This window comes from Solanum pennellii, chromosome 1 (genome assembly GCF_001406875.1).
Source record: "Solanum pennellii chromosome 1, SPENNV200".
Taxonomy (NCBI): Eukaryota; Viridiplantae; Streptophyta; class Magnoliopsida; order Solanales; family Solanaceae; genus Solanum; species Solanum pennellii.
The window spans coordinates 96046803-96066958 of NC_028637.1; the positions used below are offsets into that span (position 1 = coordinate 96046803).

General features: G+C 28.4%; 2 protein-coding genes across 2 annotated transcripts; one reads left to right on the forward strand and one right to left on the reverse strand.

Annotated features, from left to right (window-relative positions):
* The first annotated feature begins 11188 nt into the window (after positions 1-11188).
* Positions 11189-14703, forward strand: LOC107008445 ((+)-neomenthol dehydrogenase-like). Its single transcript, XM_015207489.2, has 4 exons — positions 11189-11581; positions 13122-13223; positions 13508-13687; positions 14178-14703. Exons 1-4 carry the CDS (start codon positions 11321-11323, stop codon positions 14553-14555), a joined length of 921 nt encoding a protein of 306 aa, XP_015062975.1. The 5' UTR covers positions 11189-11320; the 3' UTR covers positions 14556-14703.
* Positions 14704-16862: 2159 nt separating this feature from the next.
* Positions 16863-20066, reverse strand: LOC107008442 (bifunctional protein FolD 4, chloroplastic). The gene is made up of 5 exons (XM_015207481.2): positions 19758-20066; positions 19089-19414; positions 18133-18369; positions 17831-17998; positions 16863-17541 (listed from the first exon to the last, which is right to left on the reverse strand). Exons 1-5 carry the CDS (start codon positions 19960-19962, stop codon positions 17371-17373), a joined length of 1107 nt encoding a protein of 368 aa, XP_015062967.1. The 5' UTR covers positions 19963-20066; the 3' UTR covers positions 16863-17370.
* Between the last annotated feature and the right edge of the window lie 90 nt (positions 20067-20156).

Here is a 20156-nt window from a genome sequence, read left to right on the forward strand (position 1 = left end):
TATAGTATTGTGCTTGTGTTTGATCACTTTTAGAAGGATCATGTTGGAAAAATATAATCAATTTGTGTTCTAAATTATATTTTTAGTCCAATCAAAATATAACTATTCAAGGTGTTCCTTAAGAAAATAAACATTATATGAGATGAGACGAGTGATAGAACTAAAATTTTCAACAGAAAATAATAATGAAATTGCATGAAATAAATATTATAAATTAATAAGTTATAATATGAAAATGATCATAATTCAGAAATAGTAAATCATGCTAAAATAAGTCTAATAAGTATTGTTTACATGATTAGACATTAAAGAAAAAATAAAATTAGGTTATGTATTTAAAATGTCTAAACCATGTAAAATTAAGGATCAAATATTCAACATTATTGTCATCCTTAGTGTTTTTTTTTTATTTGTGTGTGTTAGCATTAGTGTTGATTTCATTTTAAATTGAGCTTAATTAGAATTACTAATATTTATGGACTATATATAACATTTATTGAACCATACAAAATTTTAAGTCTTAAAAAAACTTGAAAAATAATTTTTGGATATAAAATAAACTATAAAATTATATATAATATATCGGATTGATTTGATCTCAAATTGATTTTTTAGTCGAATCAAAACCAATTCAAACATAATCCTTTTTATTATTATTAATTTGTGAACTCCAACAAAATTGATTGACGGTTATTAACGAAATTTAAAACCCCCAAACTCTTAATCATAAGACCGGCCTAATCATAATTTCACATATGATCATAACAACTAGAAGTTAACGGGAAATATGATTCAAAAGTAGAAATAACATGCATGCTTTAATGCGTCGTTTGGTAAAGTGTATAAAAATAATGGTCAATAGAGTATATTTGCATTGCTTGCATAATTAGTAATGTTTGTATTAGTTATACTTGCGCTAGATATGCATAGATTATTTCTTACGTATTGTTTGATTTTCTGTGTTAAAAATAATATGCATCGTATAAAAATATTTGTTTACAAAAGTATCTTTCAAAATTATGATGGAAAAGATGTAAAAATGTTTTGAAGGGTAATTGAGTCTTTAACCATAATAATGGATGTATTATATCCTTTGTGTTCCAATGCTTAAAAATTCATTTAGTAATACACTCCTTAATATACAATAGTAACATGAAAAAATGTATCAAACAAAAAACTACTAATACATATAATGAATGCATATATTATTTTTGTTAATACATTCTACCAAACGATCCCTTAATATTAATCGATGGGTTGTAGCCTGGACCCTAGCTAACATGCCTACTTTTAAAAATAAAAGAATTCGAGCAACAAATATAACAGTAATAATTAAGCATAAATTAATGAAATTTAGTCAAATTGTGCTTTAACATAGTAGAGCTCTTCAAGAAAAAGACTTCATGTAGGCAATTAGTATTTATATTTAAAATAATACTCCGTAAATGGAAACGGTAGACACATGCATTTTGAAATTTGTGAATAAGCAGGTTAGAATAATAATGATAAAAGAAAATAGTGATTTGGGCAACTTGCTTTTTATTACTCTATATGAATAATAGTCAAAGCGTATATAGTTGAAAAAATTAATAATATATTTATTTTATCTAAAAGGGAATATCTGGCTTGTAAAAAATTTTCAACTCTTATCATTTTTTTACATCGCTTAAAGCTTAATTAGTAGTTGGAGTAACACCATCATAACTATAATTAAGGTTCTACTTTGAAGACTTGGATATAGAATTAGGAATGTGAAAAATATTTTCACTATCCTTTTTTTATTATTGAGTTGTCAAATCAATTTTGTTAGTGGATTCACTAGTTTATATATACAATTTTCTATTATATATATGGAGTCTATAGAAAAGCTTGTCGATTCATCCAAATCCATAAACCTCCGTCTAGCTCTGCATCTGTATGAGTGAAATGTCCTTTAGGGCATCTTCAACTCTACCCTCTATTTACTCTCCAAATATAGAGTTCTATATTTTACAGACAATCAACTTTAACTCAATTTTCTATTTTACTTTTTAAAAAGAATTTTTTTTCTCTCTCCTCAATATTATATTATTATTTCTTTTTCACAATATAATTTTTTTCTTTTTTTCAAATAATCACTCTGCATAATTTAGATGTAAAATAAATTTTATTTTTAATTTTCAAAATTTTATTTAGTTTAAAATTTTATTTTTATTCTAAATTTATAAAATAACAGAAGTTGAAAATAAATATTAATAATATACAAATTAGTGGACATAAATTGCAACCAAAATTGATGTATACAACTATCATATTATGTATAATTTAGATGTAAAATAAATTTTATTTTTAATTTTCAAAATTTTTATTTAGTATAAAATTTTATTTTTATTCTAAATTTCTAAATTACAGGAGTTGCAAATAAATATTAATAATATACAAATTAGTGAACATAAATTGCAACCAAAATTGATGTGATAAAGCTATCATATTATGTATTGTGTTATCTCATATTTAAATTATTATATTATGTACTGTATTTTTAAATAAATAATTTAAACTTATCATTTTAATATTGTGCATTCATCATATTGACAATTAATACTAATATAAATCATATTAAAGTGACGAATTTTTTTTTAAAAAAAGATAAAATATTATTAACTCGAGACGAAAATAGTATATGTTAAATAATATAATTTTTAAATACTATATTATATTTAAAAAACATATATTAAATTTTTAATTAATGATCTTATATGAAAAATAATACGTAAATTATAAAATAATATAATTAATAATAAAATAATCAGGAGAGTGTGGATAGTATTTCTCCAAATTTAAATCTATGTAAATAGAGAAAAAGAGTGAAATAGAGTGTGATCGAAGAGCTCAATTTATTTTACTCTCTAAATATAGAAAATAGACAGTAACATAGACGTGGATCGGAGATGGTGTTAGAACATCATATTTGACATGCCTCAAACTAATAATTCTACTATTGACAATCTAGACATGAGAAATAAAGTAGAATATAGTATTGCGGTCTCTATTACTATATAATTCTATCTTGTACATTACTTGTACCAAACCAATACACTGTTAGAACCAAAAGACGAAATATCAAGAATCTAGATCTAACATTTATCCTTTCAACAATGGCAGAGGAATTCAGCACCCTCCAAAGCAAAAGGTAATTTAAATTATGAATAGCTAATTCTTTTTTTAACGGTCAGTATATATAACTTAAAATTCTGTTACGCATATCTGAGCAATACTCGTATATGGTATATGATCAGGTATGCAGTAGTGACTGGTGGAAACAAAGGAATAGGATATGAAACATGCAAGCAGTTGCTAGCAAGCAAAGGAGTAGTGGTAGTGTTAACATCAAGAGATGAAAAGAGAGGGATTGAAGCTATTGAAAGGCTTAAAAAGGAGTTAAACATTATTAATAATAATGATCACATTTTGTTTCATCAACTTGATGTTATGGATCCAGCTAGTATTTCTTCTCTTGTGGACTTTATCAACACAAAATTTGGAAGGCTCGATATTTTGGTAAGTAATATTTATCACTCCATCACTTAGACAGACGACTTACTTTTTAAAAAATTAAAGTGTTTGAATTTCAATACATATATTTAAATATTGAGATATACATTGAGATATAAACGTCTGGATGTTAAATAATAAAAGTATTTACTTTTTCATCATTTGAATGTATAAAACCTGTTTTTATTCAAAAATTAAAAAAATTAAAATTAAAATAAGCTACCAAATTAATGTGATACTATTTCAATATTTTAAGGAAATTATATGAGCATTGGTGATGCTAATTGCTAGCCGTGGTGATTGTGGGTATGATGATTGACTAACCCATAATAATAGTTAACAATGGCTAATATTGATGACTAAAAATAATAGTGAATTGTGACTATGATGATTGATTAACCCATAATAATAGTTAACAATGGCTAATATTGATAACTAAAAATACTAGTGAATTGTGACTATGATGATTGACTAACGTGATGTGTGCTTGTGATTGAAATTATGGTAACGATGAATGATGACAGTTGATAATAATAAACCTTAACGATCAAAAGAGGAAGTGTCATTAAAAAAAGTGAAAGTGAATGTACTAGTGGTGAACAATTTGAATATACATCTTAATTTATAATATTAAAAATTGTTGTAAATCTTAATTATTCATCTTCATTGATTGAGTGGGTTGGAAATAAAAATAATACAAATATAACCACATTTATTTATTTATTAAGATTCATAAAAGTTAACAAATTCAAAGTGGAATGATAGTACGAATATGGATAAAATTGGAGAATTTTTAGGGAAATCAAATATTTAAAGCTGAGGTACGGATAAAGTAGTATTAATATTATCCCAAGCTTTTTTTTTTTAACGTGTCGAGTCAATAGTGAGCATGTCCCATAATAGTTATTCATTATTGATTTTTGCATATTTCTTAAAAATTATTCTCTTCGTTTTAAAAAGAGTGATCTAATTTAATCGGATGCATAATTTAAGAAAATAATTTTTTTTTGAATTTTATGGTCTTAAATTAAAATTATGTCAAAATATACAAAATTATCATTTAATATTGTGGTATTAAACATGTCATGTGAAAAACTAGGAGTAAAGTATTATCAAAAAAGGAAATAAATCATTCTTTTTAAAACAAGCTAAAAAGAAAAAAAATCGTTCTTTTTTAAATGCAGAAAATATAAATAGAAGAATAATTTTACTATATTATCTTTTAATATATAAATACATTATCTTAAAACATGTAATAGAAAAATTATTATAATTAATAATAAAAATAAATTACAAATTAATTATAAAATTATTTATTAATTTAATGAAATAAACAAATATTATTAAATATCTTAAAATAATATAGCAGACCACTAATATAGAATGGAGTGCGTATAATATTATTTTCCTGATAGGGTGTAAGATATATGGTCCTTGTCCTTGAGATCTACAAAATTAAGTGCAATTTATTTTTATTTAATATTTTTTTTCCTAGTGGAGATCAAGCTCATCGCGTGTAACACAAAAAGACAGTCAATTTTATATTAATTGTCATTTTCTTATCTCTCATTTGTCTGAGAAATTGACTCTATTTTAACCACAAAAAAAAGATTATTTATTGTTTTCTCAAAATTTTACTTATACATTATTTAATGTTTATGATAAATATGAAAAAAATATAATTATTTTTTTATTGATATAATAAAAATGATAAGTAAAAACAAAAATATATGTTAAAAATAAATGACAAACAAAAATGAACAGAGAGAGTTACTTCGGTGGACGAGTACTGGTTGGAAAAAGTGTTAATTTCTTCTAATTTAGAAATACTCCCACATTTAGCGACATTTTTCTCGATAAAAAATTAGATCAAGAAATAAATTTTTTTTGTCCTAATTAAACAACAAAATTAATATTGAGATTACCTATTATAAAAATAATTCAAAAATCTATATGAATTATTTTACCATGATAAATGGTGAATTATTCCACTAATTACACTCTCTGAATTAAGTTCTTTAATTTGATTCCTTTCATTTCCTCAATCAATTTATATTCGTTAAAGAAATGAGAATTTATAAATACTTTAATTTGCAGGTTAACAACGCAGGGGTTGGTGGATTAATGGTGGAAGGAAATCTTGTTATACTAAAAAATTTAATTGAAGGAGATTTCGAGACCATTTCTACTGAAAATGAAGTAGGAATTTTAATTTTAATTAATAAAATCACATTTTCTAAAATTTATTATATATGTTATGTATATAAACATATAAAGTCGATCGATACGTACAACAATTTAATTAATTTATTGTGCAGGTTGAGGACGAAAATGTTGTGGAGAAATCAATTGAAGGTATCGTTACAAATTATGAGTTGACAAAACAATGCATAGAAACAAACTTTTATGGTGCAAAAAGGATGAGTGAAGCATTTGCTCCTCTCCTTCAACTCTCTAATTCACCAACGATTGTTAATGTTGCTTCTTTCTTAGGAAAGTTGAAGGTAATTAATTATATTTGTTTATTTTTATTTGTCCACTATATTATTTTTAGATGTTTAACGATATTTATTTAGTATATAAAATCAACTGATAAGTTGTTATTTTGTGTTTATTTTGTCCTTATGATTAAATAGGAGAGTTCATTTTTTAATGCTTAGATGACCTATATTTAATAAGAGAGATTTGGTAAAATTACTCTTAAAATTTACTGTTTCTTAATTCTTGTGTCAAGCCTAATCAATTTTTGATTTATAACAACAGATTAATTCCCACTATTTTTCGCCTCATTTAATATTCTTTGAAATTGCCTACCCTATCTTACCTTTGTTAATTAGTTTTGGTTATTATTTCACTAGATATATTCTATTTTAGTTTTTTTCTAATTATTGTTTTAGAAATTTTTTAATTGAAAACTTGACATCGAAATAAGTTTTTTTTTTCTATTTAAAAAATGTGACGAGGTCGACCTTTTAAAGATTTTAGCAAAAAATTTATTGTGCTTTTAAAATATTGAATTGACATCATGACATGTAACAACTTTAAAACTATAGATAGAACAAGTTCAATTCTCAAGATACGTCTTGATGAGTAGACTATAAATTAATTATGCCAGTGAATACTATAACATGTACTTAATGGTAAATAGTTGACTTGTTGAGGTAGGTAAGGATTAAGTGAAATTTAATAATGGCATAATACATATATTGGATCTTAATCTTGGTTTTAAATTTTAATTTTGACCTTTAATTTTCATAATGCACAAATAGACACTTTAACTATCCAATTTTTAAATAAATAAACACATGAATCCTACATGACACAATACACGTACTAGAATACCACGTAGGACAAAAAATGACATGTAGGACATATATGTCTATTTGGTCAACTTTATACAAGCTTAAGTGTCTATTTGTGCAAATCCAAAGTTAAAGGGCATAAATGTGATTTAAAGTCAAGTTAAAGAGTACATTTATGTATTATGCCTTTAATAATTGGTGTTGAATCTATATTCTTTGTCTAATCAAATTTGCTGATACTTGTTTGTTGACTTTGGGTTCATTAATGTTCTTAGTGTAATAGAGTTTCATTAACCCCAATTAGAAATAGATTTAAATTTCATTTTTCATATACTAAATTGTCTTATATATCATAGATAATCTCTTTTTTTTCACTAGATGCACTAAAATGATACATACATTGCTTTTTTCATATTTTTTTGAAAAGTTACACTAAATATACTGTTGTAAACGAGCTTATATCCAACTTTATTGTAGCCTAAATTAATTGACACTCATCTTAAATAATTCATCTCTGACAACTCAAGATTAGGTATTACTAAACACAATAATGTAATGACTGAAAAATCAACAAGATCACCAAACACCTACACATGATAAGCTATTTAATACATTTCATGATATCAATCTGAGATCAAATAATAAAGTGAATCTTAATTTAATATATCTCTACGAAATTCATTTTCATATTTCTAACTACTATACTATATTATATATATAATATTGGGGGTTTGTAAATCACTATTAATTCTTACAATTATTTACTATATGTTAGTCTTAAAAGTGAAAAAAATGCACTCATCATCAATCATGTAATTTTAATATTATTGTCGAAGGGTAAAATTGTTTCATATGATTTAGGAAGCCACCCGTTCGAGCTATGTAGTAGAAATATAAGATTGTGGACAAGAGATCGTTGAACAGAATTGCTAACTATAATTAACTTAGTGATTTTCGATTTCCTATGTACAGTTATTGTGCAACGAATGGGCTAAAAAAGTGCTAAGTGTGTCAAAAGCATCGTTGATTGCCTACACAAGAGTTTTAGGTTCAAAATATCCGAATTTTCGCGTTAATTCGGTGTGCCCTGGCTATTGTGGCACAGACATGACTGCATATACTGGAAGTTTAACTGCTGAAGAAGGTGCTGAAAGCTTGGTGAAACTTGCTTTGTTGCCAAATGATGGACCTTCTGGCCTCTTCTTTTACAGAAAGGATGTCACCTCTTTCTGAACATTTAGCTAATTCAACTATCAATAATTGTCATGGGTTCAGAAACCATAACGTTTAAATTCTTGTCAATTTTTTTTTTCATCGTAACATTGTATTGCACCTTTTCATCTTAATGCTCAGTCCTTTTTGGTTATAAATATAGCGGCATTGTATCTGATTGTACACAATTTAAGAAAGTGAATCCCGCCAAAAGGTATTCGGTTTTATCCTAAGGAGGAAATAATTCTACGTCTCAGAATTAAATAGTTTAAGGACACACGTTGAATCCTGTGAAGAAATGTTTGTAATTTTATGCTTTTAACAACGTGCTTTTGTCAACGCGCGCAATAACACTAAAAACAGGTTCAAAGAATTACTTCCTCCATTCGATGTTGATATTTGTCATAGTTTTTATTTTTAGAGTAAAACTATAAAAATTTTGACTAACATTTTAAGATGTATTTTTTTTTATCATATTAATATTTAAAAAATTGAAATTTATAGTACTTTTCATATAGTTTTAGAATAGGAAATATTACATGGCATGACAAACTATACTAAGTAATTAATGGGATAATACCCAATTACCCCCCTAGCCTATACCCAAAATCCCTACGACACACCTTATCTTTGATGAGGTCCTATTACCCCCTCCAATTTTTTTTTAAGTAATATATTACCCCTTGCGTGCCTACGTGGCAAAAATAATCTGCAAGGTCGATTTGTTTGTTGAACACGCGCCGGGACCCACTTTTTCGGTTTTCGATAAAGTGACTTTAATGAAATATACTCCTCCTCTCTCACGTCCCACCCCACTCCCTATACCCCATAATTAATAAATCTATATGAATAAAGATAATGAGTTTTGTTTCAAATTGTTAATATTGATCTTTTATTATTTTATCATTTGGTTTAATATAATTATCAAGTTCAGAATTAATAATCGACATAAAATAAGAATTAATAATCGACATAAAAAGATGTAAAGAATATATTAAATTTTACTTTACCTTTTCAAATCAAGGAGCTTGAATGATAATGGATGAAGCTTCTTCAAAAATGAAGAACCATAATTATGGGGTTATTTTTTGAAAAGAGGAAGAAGATGCTTTGAGAGAAACAATAAAATTTATCTTTGAATTTTTTTTCAAATTGCTTTGACACGTGGCTCATTTTTATTGGCCATTGTTAGCCAAAAGCTGCACTCACTCTGCACTCACTCCGCACTCACGCGCCCTAGATGGGTGAAATCACGATTTTTGCCACGTAGGCACGCAAGGGGTAATATATTATTTAAAAAAAAAGTTGGAGGGGGTAATAGGACCTCATCAAAGATAAGGTGTGTCGTAGGGATTTTGGGTATAGGCTAGGGGGGTAATTGAGTATTATCCCGTAATTAATTAATAAGGGTATAGTTTAATTTATTGTAATTATAGTTTAATTTTTTTTGCCATAATTAATGGGATCCACCACCTATTTGTATACCAACCGTAGAAGACCTATTTATGATTTTGTATACAATTTTATACAAAATCAATTTTATCTCTCCTATCCACATTATATCTCTTTCTCCTAAAATCACTTCTCGACTCTATTTTGAATTTCAAATTTTAGAAGATTTCATGTTCTCCCTCTCGTCTTGCTCTCAATTTTCTCATGTAACCGCCAAAATCAACCCATGAATCTATTTTTTTCCTTCATCAACAATTGTATATGTATTATGCTTCTTAGTTTTTCATACTGTACATTGAATTATTATATACAAAAACTGATCAATGTATTTGTGTTGTTATATTCATATTTCAAGTTTTTGTAATTACTTTAATAAAAATTGATACAATTATTTGTATAATAATTTATTTTAAACCACAAATTTTCTGTATTTTACATTATTATATACAAAACTGCTTGAGGGATTTGTGTATATACAAGTACTATATTTATATTTTTATTTATACATATACAAGTAATTGTATATGTATATAATAATTATTTTACAATTTGATACAAATCAAACAATTACATTCGTGTATAAATTTGTTTATACATATACAACATTTTGAATATGTTTATATTCATTTTATTTACATTCGTATATAAATTTTTTTTATACATATACAATTTTTTTATATTCAACTAGTTATATATGTATATAAGTGATTATTTTAAAAAATCTGGTACAATAATTTGTATGAAAATTTTTTTTTGTACTTTACGTTATTATATACAAAACTGCTTGAGGGATTTGTATATAAGTACTATAATCATATTTTTATTCATACATATACAATTACTTGTATATGTATATGATAATTACTTTATAATTTGGTACAAATTAAATAATTTATATTCAATTTATTTACATTCGTATATAAACTTTATATACAGTAAAGAGTTTAGTTTTCCGGAAACAAGTTTTATGGTCTTTCGGTCGCCATAGAATTCTTTTTTAAGAAAATATTAGGGCTACTGTTACTATTTAATGAAAAAGTAAAATATAGTACAACTTTAAAAAATGTTTTATACAAATTAAAAGCTACATAACAAACTAAACTATACCTATAGAATGTAATTATCTAACTATACTCATATAATGTTATTTCATAAATTCAGTTTGTCATATATGAAATTTTCCCATTGACTTTTGAAAAACGTAACATAAAAAATAATACCGGATGGAGAGAGTATACATAAGATGAAGCAAGTTATTATTTAGGAAGATGCTTAGTGTGTGCGTATAAAAAATACCGAGAAAAAAATATATACGTAGGAAACAGATCCCAAAATATTTGATATGTAAACTGCTGGAGGATATTTTGAAATTCGTTACTCATTATAATTATATATATATAGCAAGTTGAATACATAATAGAGTAATGATTAAGAAATGCTTAATAATTTTTAGGCTTTTAGTAACGTGCACTAAAAACATGACAATACGCATACATATATAAATACACACACTCGGCCTAAATAAAAATAACACAACATACAGCAATTAGCAAAGGATCTCCACATCTAAATTAGCTAGCTACTTATATTGCAACTTCCAACAATGGCAGAAAAAATCACCAGCGTTGAGAGCACAAGATATATATATAATCGCGTAGTTTTTTTTTTTTTCTGTATGTATAATTTTTTTGTAAGTTCTATGTATTTGATGTTGTAACTAGGTCATCTAATATGTCATCGATGTATAAGAACTACGTTGTTAGTGTAGAAAATATTATAGTATCGATATATATAATTTAAATATTTTCGATATATATGGTATGGTCAGGTATGCAGTGGTGAGTGGGGGAAATAAAGGACTAGGATATGAAACATGCAAGCAATTAGCAAGCAAAGGAGTAGTGGTAGTGTTGACATCAAGAGATGAAAAAAGAGGGATTGAAGCTATTGAAAGGCTTAAAAAGGAGTCAAACATTACTAATGATCAAGTTTTGTTTCATCAACTTGATATTATGGATCCAGCTAGTATTTCTTCTCTTGTGGATTTCATCAACACAAAATTTGGGAGGCTTGATATTCTGGTAACTACTACTTATACCAGTTCGGTAAAATTCATTAGCTTCAACACATATTTTACTGATGTTAAAAAAATTACGTATAAATAACTTATATAAAATTCCGTAGCATAACTTTTTTTAAGAGTTTGTAAAACTGATAAACTCAAAATCTCATCATCCAATTTGTGAAATATTAATTAAAAGTACGATTAAGAGCCTGTTTGGTTCAGCTTAAAAGCTGGTCAAACTGACTTAAAAGCTGGTTTTTGACTTATTTAGCTGTTTGGCAATACTCAAAATAACTTATTTTAAGTTAAAAAAAACTTATTTTAAGTCAAAAGTTAAAAGCTGGGGTAGGGGTGCTTTTTTTTTTTTAGCTTATAAGCTGTTTTAAGTTGACCACATTTTTATCTTTTTGCCCTTAATATTTTTATGCAATCTCCAAATTACCCACATAACCCTAACATCTCTTTCTTCCATTTTTTCTTTTTCACATAGCAACTTCAGCACTTTATCCAAACGCATAACTGCTTATTCTAAAAATAAGTTTCAGCACTTTCAAAAATACTTTTTTAAAGCTGCTTTTATTAAGCCCATCCAAACGGGCCCTTATAATGGAAATATTACAGATTTTGGAGTATTAGTTAAATCATACGTTTAAGAAGTAAATAAAATACAGACAAATAATCTTATAATTAAGTTTATTAAATGTCTTTCTAAGAAAATTGAACATTACAAGTTTCATAGCCATGGTGTTAATTAATCAAGTTGCAATGCATTTAATACTCTCTCTGGTCAATTTTACTTATTGTTCTTATTAAAAATAAATAGTTTAAAATCAACAGATAATTAACTAGTATTATTAATTTTCGTATCTTTTCTTACTCAATAGACGTGAAAAGAAAAGATTAATATAGTAAAAATAGAATAGTATTAAATTGAAATCAAAGAATAAATACGATAATCTAAGCAAATTTATTCATTTAATAAACATCTTTTGTAAGGGACACGTAAATGTTGTACACTATTCAGTTTTGTTTAGGTCCAAAATGTTTATTATGTTCCTTGAGATCTTATAAAATACCCAACCATATACTATAGTATTTTTTTAAAAAGATAAAATAATTTTCCTGGTGAGGAAAAGATATAATATCTTTAAGATCCACAAAAATAGGTAACATCCATGTGCAATATTTTTAAAATATATTGGTCAGGCTTTTAGATGGGTCAGGCATGGATTTAAAAGGAAAATGGGTTATTTAAAGGAATTCGAGTTAATTTAAGTCAATATGGATATTTCCATCAACAGAGGGACATAAATGATGAAATTAGTAACGGCAAGGGCAAAAAATAACTTCAATTTAACAGCGAGGACATAATTAACTAATAAACCAAAGTTAAGGGGTATTTTTGATCCTTTTTTCTTTTATAATATACGGAAATGATACTGACAAAATTATATTCTCAATATATATATATATATAAATTAATCTAATAACATTTTTTAAAATTTTTCCTAATTATTGTTGAGAGAAATAAGAAATTATGAATTTATGATTTGCAGATTAACAACGCAGGAATTGGTGGATTAATGGTAGAAGGAGATGTCCTTGTACTAAAAGAGATAATAGAAGGAGATCTCTTAACCGTTTCTACTGAAAATGGAGTAAGATATATATTTTCCAATTCTAATATATTTTGTTACTCTCTCCGTCTCATTTTATGTGACACCATTTCCTTTTTGATCAGTTTCGAAAAGAATGTCACTTTTGAAGGATAATTTGATAAACAATTCAAAGTCTTCATTTATTTTTTAAACTCCGTGCGAGTCAAATGATACCACATAAAATAGGACGGAGGAAATATTTAATTTTATATATATATGTATATATATATACATTAAATGCTAGTTACGATATCGATCCTTACTATTAATTAATTACTATGTAGGAAGATGGAGGTACAATGAAATCATATCCTGAAATTATAACAAATTATGAGTTGACAAAACAATGTGTGGAGACAAACTTTTATGGTGCAAAAAGAATGATTGAAGCATTTGCTCCTCTCCTTCAACTCTCTAATTCACCAAGGATTGTTAATGTTGCTTCTTTCTTAGGGAAGCTAAAGGTAACGATACTTTCGCTATAATTTTATGGAAAAAAATAACAAATATATCCTCAAATTATCGTAAATGGTATTGTATCTTTCGTTATACTTTTGGAACATTAGTGCTCCTGTCATTCAAAAACTAGAGCATATGTGCCCTTCACGCAAATAAATAGGGACACGTGGTGCAATCTTATCCGTCGATTTGATATTTAATAAATGTCGGGTCGGTGGATAAGATTATGACAAGTGTCTATCCGTTAGTATAAAGAGTATATCTTTATATTTGCTCTAGTTTTTGAATTACAGGAGTACCAATGTCCTAAAAGTATGACAGAGGGTATTTGTACATGATTTACGATGGTTTGAGGATATATTTATCCTTTTTCCCTTAAAATTTAGTCTTATATTCTTCTTTGGACTGTTTTTTCCCCTAAGGTTTATTAGAAACAAAGTGATAAAAATTTGGGTACAATTTATTGTTTGGGATATTAATTGTTATTCTGTACAGCTATTGCGCAACGAAAGGGCTAAAAAAGTGCTAAGTGATGCAAAAAGCCTAACAGAAGAAAAGGTGGAGCAAGTGTTGAATGAATTTCTGAAAGATTTTACAGAAAATGCAATTGAATCCAAAGGATGGCCAACTAATTTCACAGCTTACAGAGTCTCAAAAGCAGCCTTGATTGCCTATACAAGAATTTTAGCTACAAAATATCCGAATTTTCGCGTTAATTCGGTGTGTCCTGGCTATTGCAAAACAGACGTAAATGCTCATACTGGGAATTTAACTGCTGAAGAAGGTGCTGAAAGCTTTGTGAAACTTGCTTTGTTGCCAAATGATGGACCTTCTGGCCTCTTCTTTTACAGACAAGAGGTCACTCTTTTTTGAACATTCGATCCATTCAAATATTTCTAATTGTTCGTGAATTCGATAGAATTCAATATTTAGCCCTTAAATAAGGATAGAGGTTCACCTTAGAACTCACTCTATTGTTATGTTTAATTTGGTTTTAAAGAATTGCATTTCTTCTCTCTAATATATGGGATTACTTATTTTGATATAGCTTCTTATATACTCTATTATTTCATTATGTTTTTTAGGGATGATAAGTTAATTAATTCCACTAATAATATTGATTCGGTTTCGAATACATTTTTCAATTGGTCGATCTTTCACAAGTGGTCTTTAAAATTAATGAATGTGAGACCATTGTATTAAAACTCTGTTACGTTATGTTCTACTTCTCAGACCAATTAACTTTTTTAAATTAAGCTTTTTGGAAAATTTTACAATGAGTAAGGCGTAACTATGAATATAATCTTTTTTTAGATCCACGTTATCTCAAAAATGAGACTTGTAAAATCTTTTTTCGATACAAAAACTTTTGAGTCACAAAAATTTAGAAAGTATTAGAATATTGAGTTAAACTATTCAAATCTTCATAATAATATATTATTTTTTTATATATAATATCCAAGGTAATATATTGCACATACATTACTAACATTTTATTAAAATTTTATGATTATAAATAATAATGTTACTTTAACGATAAATGCAGTAGGTCTATAAGAATACCACACTAATAAAAATAACAAAAATAAAAACTCTAAATTATAATATTTATAATTATTTTGATATTGAGTACTCTTATAGTAAAAAAAACATCATTTATTTTTTGCTGTGCTAAATTTTTTTTATTTGGTTATGCTACGATCGCTATGAATCAAGAACTACATTTTCCTTAAAGTTGCTCAATCTTTATCCGAGAATAAATGCGGTAAAATTTTAAAAAATGAAATTGTTTAAATTTTTATTAACATAATCAATAATAAGACCTTTGAAATGTGAATTATAAATATATTTATATTTAACTATGTAAAGAAAAGTAAATAAAATTATCGTGCCGAATGTTTTATCAATACAACACTATATGAGAAGCAATAGAAAATTGAAAGGAAGGAGCATAGCCCATAACATAGGCCGTCAGAGGACCTTGTACAACATATATTATATCTACAAAATATGTTTGTCCAACGAAGAATACTTAAGGGAAGAACACATTGGTTACATTTTAAATCACAAACTCGACTAAATAGTAGAACACATTGATTACATTTTTAATGACACTTGTTGTAAAGTAACTCTACAATAACAAATGAATGTGTAAGCAAGTGAATTCAAAATTCTTAAATTACTATCCAACCTAATCAAAGTTTTAAGTCATCAACATTATGAGATATGAGTCCTAAATTGTCTACATTAGCTCGGTTTGAAATTCCTTAAAATTCTTAAATTACTGTCCAACCTAATCAAAGTTTTAAGTCATCAACATTATGAGATATAAGTCCTAAATTGTCTACATTAGCTCGGTTTGAAATTCCTTAAAAAAATGATTTTAGTCTTATCAACTTCTTCATACATGAAGGGTATATTTGTTGGCATAATATGTTAACAATCACAAATTGAGTAAAGTACGGCAAACTCAGAAGAGATTTTGTTTTTTTGATATTGCACCCTCAATATTTTGTTACATCGACTATTTGTGTACCTATGAATATTTATGACAGAGAGATTTGATTTTGTTTCAAATTTACGCTACTATAATTTTACAAAAGCGTAAAAATTATATATTCAGTTCCTCCCGGTCAAAATATGATGTCTAGACCGTTTTTCTATTTGGGTATGATATTTGATGGCACCTTTCATTTCCATGTTATAGAGTTTTAAGTTTGAAATGAAAAAGAAAAAAAAATTATGCTTGTGATGTTCGAATGAATTTTGAATTGGTAATGTCAATGATATCTGTATGTAATATTCAAAAATTATATTTTACCTATCTGAATTAGATTTATAACAAAAAGACAGCAAATTCACTATAACCAGAAAACAAACTTTTGAATCAGCTGCACTCCTTTCATTTACTATTTATCCTTGAAAAGGACATAAGAAATACACATTAAGGAATGTCTACGTCAATTTTGTATGTTCATTCTATGATTAGATGTAATAAATGTAACAATAATATCAATTAACTCCAACAAATATGTATGTTGTGCTACGCACTAATCGGATATTCAACTCGGAAAAAGAAAAAATGCATGTTAAATCTGATCATAGGTAAAAAATAACAATGAATATCCCTATCATATATCAGTAGTACATTTTACTAAAGGAATAAAAGCACTGCAAATGAATGGATGTAAAATAGTCATAGTGCCACATTCTTGGAAGTTCAAAGAAGCGTTTTTACCAGAATCATGTTATACTCAACTGATATGAATCTGCATATATGTTGAACAAACCTTACAGCTAATAGCACATATACAATTGTTCCGAGTACAAGAGCTTCAGACAGACCACTCAACAACTGAAGACAACATTCCAAAAGGAAAAAGGGTTTAAAATGTGCAATCAAACCATGGTGGGCGAGCTTGTTTCACCTAAGACTTGATTTCCGCCATCAGACCTTATTCCCTACCAAACTCTATAAAGTGTGTCATGGCATCCAGCTTTGATTGCACCTCTTAGGTAGCTTATCATTGTCCCTCGAGTTGAAGATTGTTTAGATGCCTTGTTCCCTAAAGTTAGTTTTCACACTACAAGTTCATAACAGCAGATACATGCCGACTAAGGGACAGGAAAGACAGCTGAGAAGCTCAACAATATGGCCCACTTGGTTAGACTACTGAACTTCAAAATCTCACTTGAAGTTATTAATTCGCTTTGCTGATAACAAAGTATTGGAGAGAAGCATTGCTATAGTCATGGGCCCAACTCCTCCAGGAACAGGAGTAATAGCTGAAGCAACCTTGATGGCCTCCTCATAACAAACATCTCCAACTAGTCGATAGCCTCGAGGATTTGTAGCATCCTGTTAAAACAGAATAAAAATCAGCAATCATCTTGGTAAATCAGAAGGCAAACATGTATTCCACTATAGGGAAATTGTTTCTGTTTTTTCTTTCTTTTGGGGATGTATCACTGTGATTGGAATATTGTTAAACAAAAAATAATAATTACTACATTCTTTAAGTGGTCCTTGAAAGAGCAATTCTATCATATTTATTTGAAGAGCATGCGGGGAAGGCACAAGAAGACACAAAATTACTGCATAATCACGAGGATGACAATTAGAAGAAAACAGTATATAGCTTTCACACCTCCACAGGATTAATCCCGACATCAATAATTACTGCCCCAGGCTTGATCCAGCTACCTCTAACCATATTTGGTTTCCCTACAGCTGCTATTATGATATCTGCTTCTCTTGTGATCTCCTCTGGGTTGTTGGTTCTGGAATGAACAATGCTGACAGTGGCATCTTCCCTCTAATGTAAGAAACATTGGAAAGAACAAAAGCAATACACAGAAAATTATAAGAGATTAAGAGCTCAATACAATGCTATCAGAAAAAAAGGCTCTATCACAAGAAGATGAAGATCATTGTTTATTAGACTATTACCTGCAGCAGCAGGGCAGCAGGCATTCCAACTATATTGCTCCTGCCAATGACAACCGCTTTTTTCCCCTTAATTTCCACATTGTACCGATGAAGAAGCTCAATGCATCCTTTTGGTGTACAGGGGATAAATAAGGGCTCTCTACCTCGCATCGCAAGCTGGCCAATATTTAGTGGGTGGAATCCATCCACATCCTTCTCAATGCAAACAGCATGAAGGATTTTCTCCTCATCCATATGCTGATCAAAAGTTGATGAAGACACAATTCAAATTAGAAGATAAAGGTCTAGAAAGATATCAACCCTATCAGAAGTGGAATAGCTTTGAGATATATCATTGATCTATAAACTCATCCATAACAACAGCACTAGTTGAGTAGAGTACTTTCTCTTATCATAAGGGAACATGATCTGATAACTTTGTTTACTGTTACTTCAAAGGATCATATCTGTTGGCAATTGGCTTTATGAAGCACCAAATTAACAATCTAATTAACTTTGGTTATCTCTTAATATTTTTCGAGTCAGTACTTGTCTTTTTCAATATAAGCATCATATCTTTTTACTCTTGCATTCCTTTCAAATCATGTTCTTAAAAATGATTTTCTTGAGCCGGGGTCTATCGAAAACAACCTCTCTATACGACAACAGTAGGGTAAGGTCTGCGTACACCCCACCCTCCCCAAACCCCACTTGTTGGACTATATGGGGTATGTTGTTGAATAGAACCCACAAATGATGTCACGGTGTAATATCTGATAAACTGAACTGATATAGACCAGTAGTTTCTCTCTCTCTTAAGATCCAACGACCAATAGTAACAATTTAGACATGATTCTGGGAATATAACTCATTCATATCCATCTTGGATAAAACTAATCCAGATGATGTCACACCTTAAACATTCTTAACTCTATGAAAATTCAGCAATAAAAAAACAACAAGGTTTAGTAGCATACCGAAGGCAATGGTAGCTGAACAAGAATTCCATGAACCATAGGATCATCATTGAAGTCTGAAATATACTTGAGAACTTCTTCTTCTGTTGAGTTCTCAGGCAAACACACTTCATAGGATTTGATCCCAGCAGTTTCACAAGCTTTTTTTTTGTTGCGAACATAAGTTGCAGAATCCTTCCTATCCCCAACAAGTATAACAGCCAGGCCAGGAACAACACCAATCGAATCTTTCATCCTAGTTATTTCAGCATTTATTTCATCTCTAACATCTTTTGCAACTTTTTTCCCATCAATCACTTTTACCGATGCCTCATTAGCCATTGCAGCTGCACAGCAATTTGAATAATTCAAAAATTGTCGACATATCTCTCTGACCAATTAAACAGCTTATAGAGATGATTTATTTAGTAAAGGTCTGAACTTTTAATACCTATACCATCAATTAATTCCATTTTACCATGTTTGATCATCTTCTCGCTTACGATTCTCAACATCACGCTAACTTTACTCAAAACATAGATTTTATGTGTTGTCAATTCCTCTATATCTAGTTCATTCGCCAAAAAGATATATACTACCTTAAACCTTTTTACAAATCCATATTCCAAACAAAGATATTCTTACAAAGCAATTTAAAAGCTTGAGGAATTGCAAAGTAAAAGAATTTACCAGTGATGATGGAGGAAGAGGAAAACGTTGGACGAGTGATGATGGTTCTGGGAAAAGATGGGTTGTAAAGGGAAGCCACAGAGGAACGGAAGCGAATTTGGTGGGGCCCAAGAAGTGGTAAAAACCGAGCTGCGACTGCGGCGGTTGACGGCGGTGAGCAGTTGTTTAACTTCATCTTCATCATTGTTATCGGAGATGACGCCATTTTCCGACAAAGAAGATGAAGTTGAGCTCTAAGTCTCAGCCCTATGCTTGCACCGTTTTTTGTGTTTGGGGTTTAAGATTTTTTGCCGTAGGGTTTTGGACCATTAAATTTTAAACAGAAAAAGGAAATTCATTTCAGATTTGGCTTAATTGTACTGTTGGTCCCTCAGTTATAGGTAAATTTTAATTTAATTC